General features: G+C 36.8%; 1 protein-coding gene across 2 annotated transcripts in view; it reads left to right on the top strand.

Annotated features, from left to right (window-relative positions):
• LOC138736609 (protein GPR107-like) overlaps positions 1 to 11,450 on the top strand; it is a 122,841-nt gene extending 111,391 nt beyond the window's left edge. For both annotated transcript variants that reach the window (XM_069886397.1, XM_069886402.1), the window contains one exon: positions 3,899 to 11,450. In XM_069886397.1, the coding sequence (XP_069742498.1) occupies positions 3,899 to 3,995 (97 nt within the window). In that variant the 3' untranslated portion in view covers positions 3,996 to 11,450. The remainder of the gene's footprint in view (positions 1 to 3,898) is intronic.
• The last annotated feature ends 965 nt before the right edge of the window (positions 11,451 to 12,415 follow it).

The following is a 12,415-nucleotide window of genomic DNA, read 5'->3' as shown; positions in this document are numbered from 1 at the left end:
TCTTAAAGTTTGGTAGTTGTAAGCCTCCTTGTTTTTACCATTCTGTTATTTTATCTAGTGCTATCCTCGGTTTCCCCCTTTCCATAAGAATTTCCTTATTATTTTCTTTAACTCCTTGAAGAATTTCTCTGTTAGGTATATTGGTAATGACTGAAATAGATATTGTATCCTTGGGAAAATATTCATTTTAATACAGTTTATCCTTCTTATCAGTGTTAGTGGTAAGTCTTTCCAATGCTCTAAGTCGTCTTGTAATTTTTTCATTAATGGATGGTAATTGAGTTTATATAGATGGCCGAGGTTTTTATTTAGTTGTATACCTAGGTATCGCATTGCTTGTGTTTGCCATCTAAATGGCGATTCTTTCTTAAACTTTGAAATCCGCATTATTCATTGGCATTGCTTCACTTTTATTTGCGTTGATCTTGTACCCCGATACTTCTCCATATTCCTTCAATTTCCTATGTAATTCTTTTATTGATATTTCTGGTTCTGTTAAGTATATTATAACGCCATCTGCAAATAGACTGATTTTATATTCCTTCTCTTTTATTTTTATCCCTCTTATTTTATTTTCTGTTCTTATCAGTTCTGCTAGTGGTTCTATAGCTAACGCGAACAGTGAGGGAGATAGTGGACATCCCTGCCTTGTTGATCTGCTTAAGTTAAATTGTTTTGATATATATCCATTTACTGTCACTTTTGCCAATGGCCCCTTATATAATGCTTTAATCCAATTAATATATTTCTTTGGTAGGCTGAATTTTTGTAGTACTTTGAATAAATAATTCCATTCTACTCTGTCAAAGGCCTTCTCTGTGTCTAAAGCAACCGCTACTGTTGGAGTTTTATTTCCTTCTACTGCATGAATTAAGTTAATAAATTTACAGATATTGTCTGTTGTTCGTCTTTTTTTTAATAAATCCAGTTTGGTCTAGATTTACTATTTTTAGTACATAGTCGGCCAATCTGTTTGCTAATAGTTTAGCTATTATCTTATAATCTGTGTTAAGTAGAGATATTGGTCTATATGATGCTGGTGCAAGTGGATCTTTCCCTGTCTTTGGTATTACTGTAATTATTGCTGTTTTGCATGAATCTGGTATGCTTTGTGTTTTATCAATCTGGTTGAGGGCTTGAGCCTTTCTTCAGGTGTACCTAAAATCAGGCAGGTGCCTGAATGAGAAGGTGTGGAGATAGGTGAGGGGAAGAGCACAGGCTAGCAGATGATATGGATACAGGTTGGATGGGGAAGAAGAGGCTGCAGCTGAAAGGAAATAAGGGGAGGGGCAGAGGGCTGAGAAAGATAGCTTTCTGAAAAGAATCAAGGGAGTTGAGGAAGGGCGGAAACATCAATTGTATTCAGCTTTCCATAGATGCAATATACCATATATTTTGGTGAATAAGTCAAGTTATGAAACCCTAAAAATTTTCTAAAAATAAAAAGGGGTCGACTTTTGAGACCTTAAATTCACAAAAAAAAACCTGATTGACATCAATTCAGCATACATGTCAATGCTGGAAGCACCTTCCCACCACCAGTGCTGCCACTCCCCAACACCTCCCCTCTGCTGGGCGCCACCATAACCGCTCCTACCTAGGACTCTGAGGTAGCCCTCACCGCTCCTGCCTGACTGGTAGGTAGTCCAAGGTGTCTGCTCCTGCCTGGAGCATGATGTCACCGCTCCAGTTCCATGTGCCATCACCATTGCTGTCTGGTAGGCTGAGGATTTTTAAACTTACTTAATTTACAGCTTTGGTACTTGTGATTGGGGTATTTTTAAAAATTTTGGGTTGTTCCTGGGAGGCCCAGACAGCCCGAAAAATGAGGATCAACTTGTACACTGGATATACTATAAAACCCTTAAAATTAGGCTGAAAAATGGGGGGGGGGGTTAACTTGCATGCCAAAATATACGGATAACTTGTGAAGTTTCTCCTGCACTTTTGTATACTGCACTTAACCCATGCATCTGCAGATTTCTTGTTGAGCTGCATTGCATCTAGATGTATAGACTGTACAATTTTTACAAACCTGGTCGTTTTCCTGTTGTTTGTAACAGTACAGACTTTTTTCTCGTGTATTTCTTTTTTAATTGGCATCACTTTCACAAACCTAAGATGAAGTTATTTCTGAACTTACCCTTTCTACAGGACCCCACCATAGAACTTCAAGCCACTGAATCCAGTACAGTATCTAACCTCTGGTCACCTTTCTCCCATGGCCTCCGACCTCATTGTGGCACTGTGTGATTCTACCTGCTACCTAAGATCACAAACCCAATTATTCAAATGGACCCATTGTTTCCATATGTTCCTGCCCCACTGATCTTGTAACATCTTACCTTGAATCCATTTTGTTTCTCCTTGTCCAATCCCTCCCTACATACATCTGCGATATCTCACATGCCCTCCTACTCTTTAATGACCTCCAATTCCCTGAACTTGGCCATCTCATTTTCACTATGAACGTCCAATCACTTTACACCTCAATCTCCCATACAGAAGGACCTTTGTTTCTTTCCTGACAAGAGACTAACCAGTCACCTTGCACCACCTGGTGGAACTTGTTCTCACCTTTCTCCACAATTGCACCCACATATCCTCCCTCACCACCATTTGGGCCCTAAACAGTACTTCCAAGTGAAGCAACACTTCACTTGTGCATCCGTGGGAGTCATCAACTGCATCCAATGCTCCTTCTGTGGCCTTCTCTAAATTGGAGAGACTAGACACAGATGAGGGGAGATTGCTTCGCTGAGCATCTTCTTTCTGTCCTCAGTGATAGGGATCCCCTAGTGGCCAAACATTTCAATTCTGCGCCCCAGTTCCACACTGACATGTCTGTCTATGTCCTCATATACTGTTAAACCAAGACCACCCATAAATTAGAGGAGCAACACCTAATTTTCCATCTCTGAACTCTCCAGCAGGATGGCATCAACGTCGACTTCTCCAGTTTCTGCAAGCCTACTGTCAATTCTTCCTCTCTCTTCTTCATCACCCAAAACATTGACTATATATCTTTATCTTTGCTATAGAAAGTACACTGTTGAGTTTCCCCAGCATTGTTTTTACTTCAATCACAGTGCCTGCAGACTTTCATGTTTTACTCATGAATTTATTTCTGTTCTGATGGATATTCTTCACAGAAGTTAAGAATATAACATGAAGACCTACCTATTTGACTTCTAGAACACAAAATAGTGAGGTATTTGCAGGAAATTCATTTAAAAGCAAGTTTCGAGGATATTGTGCAGATGGTAAATTTGAAATAAATTTCTCTTGGGAAGGTGTGCGGGGAAAACAATTTAGCTTCTCGTTGCACCTTGTCCACTCAACAAAATGATTTATTCCTGCTTGATGAGGGAATATACTCTTGGCTTCCATCCGAGGAAGAAAGTAAAATGAAACAAAGCAATATTTCAGAGGGCTCGACGGAAAAATTAAGCTTTTTTTTAAGCGTGCAACTACTTGTTCAAGATTCTTCAAGACACTGTCTACTGAGCCACATGACAAGTGTTCCCTGGCTGAATTCCTGATTCATAACAAATTAATTTCCTGTCTTGTTCACTTCTCTTTGAGAAAGCAGAAACCATTCTGTAGGAAGATTGCTGTGGTGTTTGGATCTCAGGCAGAGCAGTGACTAAAGGTTTCAGGCCTATGGTTAATGAGGTGAATATCACCTAGGGCTTTTTGGCAACTCCAGCTGGTAAGTGCGAGTGACTGATGGACTTGGCTTAAGTAGAACAATGGCCATGCAGTTTACAGGTACTCTCTCTCCTAACTCGCATACAGAATAGCCAATCGAAATAAGCATCTTTGAACCTGGAGATAGTATCCATTATTTTTTTTCCCTAAAACTTAACAACACATTTGTGTTTTTTTTTCTTTGCAGAGTAACTACGATTGGAGTGATGGAAGGAATGAAAAAAGTTAACCAGTCATCAAATGGCTCTGCAGAACAGAGAGGAGACCTTGACAGAGTGGCATAAGGGGCCTCAGAGATGCGAGTGTAACATTATCATCCACCCCACATTCTGTCTGAAATATGTACCAAAAACGTTTGATTCAGGACTAAAGGAAGTGCTTCTGCACAAAACAATGCTCAGTATATTATTTAAAAAGAAATGATATTCCTGTGAACTTTTTGCTGTTTTCTAATCTTCTGGTGCATTGTTTGCTACTGTTGATGATTATCCACACCCTGTGAGTCTATTTCGATCTCATATCTTAAGGTAGCTTTCAGGTTACAAGGTGCTTATGCTTGCTTAATTTTCATTGCGAATTTCATATGATTCGTGGAGAGTTGGTAGAAAATCTGTTGATTTTTTCATATGATTCGTGGAGAGTTGGTAGAAAATCTGTTGATTTTTAAAAACTTCCACCATTGTCCTGCAGGCAATTTATCGCTGAAGACTCTTCTCTTTTGTGGTTATCAATTCTAACTTCAGGCTGCAGAACTTCATTTGAACCTGTCATGTATGTAATTCTGCTGAGCCTGTTTCAACACACAGAATGAGTTAAATTACATCATTGTATTGCCTGGAAGAGAGGAAAAGGTGGGTCATGCGATAAATCTCAAGTCAAACTTGAGATTATTTTCCTTCCTCTTGGGTAAAAGAAGATATTGTGCAGACCTCCAACGACTGCATTGAAATTTTAAAATGAAAAATATTAACCAAGTTCATGTTCATCTCATTTGGAACTAAAGTGGATGGTAATAGAGCTAGGATTTTCAATATTCAGTGCCTCCGAGCGTAAGAGGGCATCTGTGGATTTCACTGGGAAAAATGGCGATTGCTATCCTCCAACATCAGTACAAATAGAAGAGGTAAAATATTTGTTTGAACAATCCTGTTGTTGAAATTAATATTCCCAAATTTGCAGAACAGTCAGATGAGTAAATGTTCAATTCATGAATCATTCTCTAGAAACTTAAGGCTGATTGTTTATTCTGAAATGGGTTTTTTTTTCTGAAAATTGAATTTACAGATAGTCAGAATTCACTATCGTTTGTGACTCAGCTTCTCTCCTCTTTTAGTTATTTGATGGTGGATTAACAAGGAGTGTGTGGGAGTAACATCGTGAGGCATGGCTATCTCAACTGTGCTGGAGAAAGTGGTGTGGGTTCTTTGCATTTCATCATTTGAGAACAGGAGAGGTACAAGGAATAGTATCTCTATTAATATCACTCACCAGGTGCAAGCTATGTGTGCTGCAGATTAAAGGTTGGAAGTTATAGTAAGTTACCAATTAATGCTGTGTATTGCATATTTTCATTTGAATAATTTTAACCTATTTTGCAAAGACTAAAGCTCATCACACCACTTTCGCCTGATCTTGCCAGTATATTTCCTTTATAATTCAATCAATCTCTTTCTGTTTGCAAGATTGAGTTACCTTCTCCTTTAACTTCATCATGTCTGGATGATGCAGTAGATGTCAGAAGCTCACTTTCATTAGAAAAACCAGGAGAAAGCTATTACAGCTCCATGTTGCACATTATCAATACACTAGTATAGTTAACTCCTAAACTTTTCTCTTTTTTTCTCTCTCTCCCCCTTTCAAGTGAATGTATTGTCACAAAATTCATTCAGATTATATTGGGTAAAGTTCTTGTTTCTACATTACTGGTTTAAATTATCTTTTTCTCTTCACTACTTGTCTGTATTTTGCATACAAATTTTTCCCTTCCATCTATGCCATCCCCAAAATGTACTGTACTCATACTTTCTTTGATTTCTGTGCAGGCTGCCCAACTTGTCCTGGTGGTTGAACTGGAACTGTGTTATAGTTCTACAGATTAATTCAAAATCTGTAAGAAAGATAAGCAAAGGGAGACCTGGATAGAAACAGACAAGCTGCTGATATAAAACCATAAAATTGTTCACATTTTTGGGGAAGCAGAATGGTTTGATATACCATATTCAATTATTGCTGTTTTGCAGCCCACAACCATGTTAACTTGAAAATATACATATAAAGCACTGATAATTAATTAGTCTGATTGAATGCTTCAGGGTTTGATAACATTGAGTAGTGAGTACCCTATTTGTAAATTATGTACATTTTTAATGTTATTATTTGATTTCAGTTCTGTCATCTTTCCTTGTTCAGTTGTAAATGTGCTGCAGTAATCCATCAACTTTAATTTTAATACGGAAGCTTAATTTTTTTTCTCATTTTTATGTGCATTGTTTATTGGATTACAGAATAATTTATGATGATTGAACAGTTTAAAGTCTGTCAGTCACATGGTAGGGTAAGGGACTGTATTTTTTTTACTGTTGGTTAAAGTTTTTCATATTTTTACTTTACAGCTGATAATGCAAAGCATAAATAGTCAGCACCTTCAGCTATGAAAAAGGGGGAAATGAACTCTTTCAATTGTGTTTTGAAGATGAATGGTCATGTTTTTCAAACAAACAAAAAAATCATCTCTTGCTCAGCTCAATAGTAGCAAAACCACATTGGCAGAGTCTAACATGCAAATAGACAGATTTTGTTTTTAAACACGTGGGCTTTCACAAATTTTATTAATCATACTTTGTCTTTGTACTCTGATTTTGGCTCAAAGATATAAGTCAGAAGGTTAGATAATGAAGGAGTAAATTGCTGTATGGAGATAATTGCCAGTGTCACAAATCTCTGTGGAACTTTGAGACCCGGTGTTGATGTGCTTCTACTGCAACATGATATAGTAATAACTGTTTGCTTAACAAGAACATTTTTATAAGGACTGAGGGATAATAGAATTTTAAGTGAATGATAGTCTTGCATTTTTTTTGCAAGTCATAAATTTGAACCTTAAACCTAAAAGTAAAAGAGACGGTGTGAGAACTTGTTTTCTGTACAGTACTGAATTACATACTCTGCCACCCCCATTTTGATAAATGAGTTAGGTTGATTGAAGCCATGGTTGGCTTTTGTGACCGTGTTGTTTCACCACAGCAGGGTTTCTAAAGCAAAATAAAGTAAGACAAATTGTTGTTTTCTCTATGTAATTGCAAAGCATCTTGAACCTTAGGAAGCAACCTTCTAGTGGTCTACCTTCCAATTCACTGAACATAAACCAAAATAAAAATACTGCTATTGCTGGAAATATTGTAATAAAATCATAAAATGCAGCATCTGCTCAGGAGGGAGGATTTGTCAAGAAAGAAACAAATGTTATGTTTTAGATGATGACCTTCCATTGGAACAGACCTGAAACTTTGACTTTGTTTCTCTCCACACATACTAGTTGACCTGTTAAGATGTTGCAATGTCTATATTATGAACATAATTAGTAATTTTACAGGAACAGTACTTTCTCAGCTTCATTTGCTGCTGGATCTTCAGTTAAATCTTGTAGACTTGTGTGATGGCAGAGAAATTGATATTTAAGTACATTGGTTAGAACTGATGCAGCAAACATGATTTGTGTTTTTTTTGTTTCTCTTAAGTTGCTAACATAATTTCTCTAATCTGTGACATGCAGTGTAATTCAATGCAACTTCAATGTCATCATTGCGACTGTGTTGCATTGGGCATTTGGAAGAAGCCACCAGTGATCATAAAAATACTGGAATAACATCTTATCATTTGTGAGGAGATTGTCCTTCAATCAGATTGAAAACTTCTGGGATCGAAGGTTATACTGAGTTTGATTTAGCTAAGTGGGCAACAGTCTGTTTGACGTGGTTTTCTAGCTCAGTAGTGCAGAACTGATTACAGTCCTATAAGAGTCATTACAGTGTTCTGACAAGATATTTCCAATGTATTGCGAAGTATTGTAAAACCAGTGTAAATTATATTTTACTATGATACCTGCTATGGATCAGACTAGAAAGCAAGTGTGTGAAATATGTTCACTAGAGTAAGCTATCAGAATTATCTGAATCATATTCTAACAAGACATGATAGCTTCAAATGATGAAAAAGAAAATGGCCGAACATTTTGTTAAGTGTTGTTGCTTTCCTGGTGCATCTGTTCCATTTCTGAGCTAGGGAAAATCTTAGTACAAAAAATAGCTCAATGCTTGAATAAAAATCCTGTATCCATGAGCATTGCAGCACCTAGGGCATTAGCAAAAATGGAATAAATAATGAGCATCAAATAATTAGATCAGCTGATTAATCAGTGGTACAGGTAATATTACAAATTTGTACCATTACTATAGGCAGTCAGAGGAAAACAACAGTACATTTAATCTCTTTATTAAAACACTAATTTATTTAAAAGAAAACTTAGGGAAAATAGGGTTTTTTTTTAACCATGCAATCAATCTTTTGACATTATAACTTGTAGATTTTTTTCCTCTGTGGAAATCTATTTAGAAGAACTTTAGTCTTCATTCTCATTAAATTTTGAGAAAGTATACCTGAACTGGAATATACAAAGCCATTCAGGAACGATAATAGTTTGATTGTCATTTGTTAATTGTAAAGATCTCTTGTGTTTTAACAGTTTAGATTAATTGCATGCTCTGATACTTGTTGGGATCCCTGTGAACACCTCCACAACCCATGACTCATAAACATTCAGTAACAAGAGCCACAGTAATGAGCAGTGACTAAAATTTCAGCCATACTGTCAGCTCTGGGCTGATTGGTTGCTCACTGAGGCACACAAACTTGGAGAAGTACCACAGGGAGAGAACATGAACCGTTATTAGCCTATACACTCACGAGCACCAAAGAAAGGCAATGGTGCACTTAATAATTTTGCAGAAAAATAAGAAATGTAAAAGTGTGCACCAGAATGTCAGAGCAGAAGGAATAGGTTTGCATGCAAACTATAACATAACATAACAATTACAGCATGGAAACAGGCCATTAGGCCCTTCTAGTCCGCACCGAACCAAACACCCCTTTCTAATCCCACCTCCCTGCACAATGCCCATAACCCTCCATCTTCTTCTCATCCATATACCTGTCCAACCTTTTCTTAAATAATACAATTGACTCCGCCGCCACTATTTCTCCCGGAAGATCATTCCACACAGCTACCACTCTCTGAGTAAAGAAGTTCTCCCTCATGTTACCTCTAAACCTCTGCCCCTTAATTCTTAACTGTTAATTGTTTTAATTACCAAGTCTAATATACTGTTCAGATGTGAAGCAACTACATTGAAATATCTAGTAACATGGTAAAAATGCTTTATAGTTGACATGAAATCTCTTGCTTCCACACTTAAGAATTTTGTACTTAATTCCATTGAACCAAGATGTGTCCTTTTTGCATGTCCTGAGAAGATTCTGTTCTCTCTGCTGCCTCCCCCAGAGATCTCCTTTTACCATGGTTGATTATAGATTTTTTTTTAATACTTTTTGTAACTAAATGTTTGCTTTCTACCTCGTACCTGAATTGACGGTTGTCCTTTTCATTCTGGGTACAAATGGCTGATTGTGTACGTAGCCCATAAAAATGTGGGGTGCCCATAATATTGATTTGCCATGCTATTTGCAATGATTCCAAGTTGACTTTGGTTTGTTCCTCTATGCAAAATTTGGAACCAGGTTTAAAACCTGGGTAGCTCGTAAAACATTTCATATCATTTTAAGTAGAAAAGTGGAGAAAAGTCTCAATGGCATTTTAATAGGTTGCCCCTACTGCCATTACATAAAAAAGGATACTTTTCAAATTTAGGGAAATTGTGATCCCCAATTATATCTTAGAATTGCTAATTCTGTTAATGACAAGATCATTCAACAATGTTAAATTAATTTCTCTCTCCCGCCAATGGTCTTGTGCCAGTGCTTTTCCAGAAATAAATGGCAAATTTGTATGTGTCATCGTTATTTCTACCTGAATGGAATTTACTTGTCAGCCTATCTGAAGATATGGTTCCAAAACATTCCTCTAGAGAGGAAGTAGAAAACTCATGCAGTGACAATGATCTTCAGCGAGTTGCCTTTAGTTGGGGAGGATATTTCATGATGTACCTTTCATTTGAATGACTGGGTGGGAGGTCATGTGAATGTGAAAAGTAACCAGTGAGTTGTATCTTTCTTTCAATACTGGAAATTGTAAGCTGTGAAAGGAGGCAATCTTTAAAACAAGTATATAATATCAATGACTGAACTTGAGCCCTGGTCTAGACTAACCAGGGATGTCGTACGTTTTACTGTTCATGTAAATCTGTATACTTTGCTGTAATACAATTTGTTGTGTAAATATGTGCTTAATTTGAGCTGATGCAAGAATATGTCTGTGTACAAGAAACTGCTTTTGAAAGAGATGTTTATTAATTTACAGGCAGAGAGAACTGTAACCAATAAAGTGTTGAAATTTCGTGTCACCACACCTCCTCCTCCCCTTGGAGCAAAGGAGCTGAAAAAGCTATTGTTTACAGATTTGAATCTGGGTTCTATTGATTCTGTTGTGAACTCAGCAAATGGTTGACCAAGAATGAATGGCTTTTTGACCTTGTCTTTGAAATTACACAACTAGTGTTCGAAGAGTTCCAAAACCATTGATTGATAGACTACAGTAAATGGAAAAAAAAGTAAATGCATATTGATTGAAATCTTGAATGTTTGAAGTAAAATGATTTTGACTCTTGGTACATTAGCAGAATTTTCAAAGCCCAGAAAAATTCAACATCACTCTGGAGATAAATATGCAGTCAATGCCTTGCAACTTCAGCATAATAAATGATCTGTTGCTTCATTGAACTGAAAAGGCGATAGCTGCATTCTTGTGAAGTTTATTTTGAGACTTATTTTGCATCATTTAATTTTGAACAATTTTAGCTTGCCTTAACTCTTCACAGGGTTTTCAAATATGATCTTTAAAATAATTGGATTGATATGGCAAATCATTTGTTTTCAATGTTCAAATAATTTTTGATTTTATCTCCCAAATCAGTGTTCCATGATCTCAGTTAGGATCTTCTTTGGGAAACTGTAGCTAAGTGATCATCCCAAGGATGCAAAAGGAAACAAATTGCCCATTTTATCACATGAACTTCACTCATCCTTGTCTGAAGAACAACCAAGCAAGTCAGAAATCCTGGGATGCATAAACTGTTGAGTGATTCACAGCGGAATGATATAGAGTGAGGGTAAACAAATATTTACGTTCCAAGGTTTTGACATATTTAGACATCTAAGCAGACTCATCACTTGTGTTAAATGGGCACGTCTTCTCGAACTTGCAGAAATTTAATGTTACAATTCTGAGCTGCTTAATAATTTTTTTTAAATGCAAGAATGACACTTGCAGACATTTCAATCTGTGTAAAAATCATGTATATAACATTCTACCATTTTTGAGGATATTAGTTTTGGGATCATCTGGTTTGATGAATAAACAATAGTGGTGTTTCTGAAAGATAATAATCAGGAGTGTTTTTAATTCATAAACTTGATTTGGCAGAATATAGGAACATTTATGAAATGTCAAGGGGTGAACTGTATTTCTTGATGGTGTTAATAAATGTGAGTGTCAACTTTTGGAAAAAGTGATTTTTTTTTGGAAGCAAATCTCATCTTGATGATTGTTGCTGCTCTCTGACGGCAGTGTTCCTTGTAGATGTTCTCAACAGTGAGGAGGGTTTTCCCCTCCCCTATGTCCTGGGATGTGTCCACTACCTTTTGGAGGGCTTTATGCTCAGGGGGTATTGGTGTTCCCATACCAAAGCACAATGCAGCTGGTCAGCACACTTACCACCACTCATCTAGAAATTTACTAGGGTTTCTGCAGTCATACCAAAGCTCCACAGGAAGTAGTGGTGCTAACATGCTTTCTTCACTATGCCATTAATGTGTTGGGTCCAGGCAAGATCCTCCAAGATAGTGATTCCAAAGAACCTAAATTTGTTCACCCCTGATCCCCTAGTGATCACTGGATTGCATACTTCTGGCTTTCCTGAAGTCAACCATCAGCTCTTGTAATGAGTGCAAGTTGTATCACACAAAAACAAAATCCTGTGGACATTACTCAGCAGGTCAAGCATCAGCCCTGCTGAATATCTCCAGCATTTCCTGATTTTTGTTTTCAAATTTGCTATAACTACAGTTTTTGTTGTTTGATTAATGTTTTAATACTACAGTGGGAGTTTAAGTTCTAAACTTTGTTCTGATAAAAGATTATGAACTTGAAATATCAAATTCATCTCTTCTATTTCTTCACAGATGTACCCTGATCATTTTTTAAAAAACTTAAGCCCAAACTGAATTAACTGGGTTATCCACTTTTAAAGATCACACATGAAATCAATTTGAAATGTTTTGAATTGACTTCTCCATCCCTTTCAACACAAAGCAATAAAGTGGAAAGTACATAAATTTGAACAGATGGTTCAAATGGAGATGTCGTGCAATTGAAATGATTGGGTGAACTTCTGGGGAGCTGCTGGTATTCTTTAGAATTCTTCCCAATTCTACACTCTTCTGTTTATGTATGATAACCTGTAATAGAGCTAAT

Source organism: Narcine bancroftii, chromosome 1 (assembly GCF_036971445.1).
Source record: "Narcine bancroftii isolate sNarBan1 chromosome 1, sNarBan1.hap1, whole genome shotgun sequence".
NCBI classification, from domain to species: domain Eukaryota; kingdom Metazoa; phylum Chordata; class Chondrichthyes; order Torpediniformes; family Narcinidae; genus Narcine; species Narcine bancroftii.
Note: the sequence above shows the minus strand (reverse complement) of the source record. Positions and strands in the feature narration are given on the sequence as shown.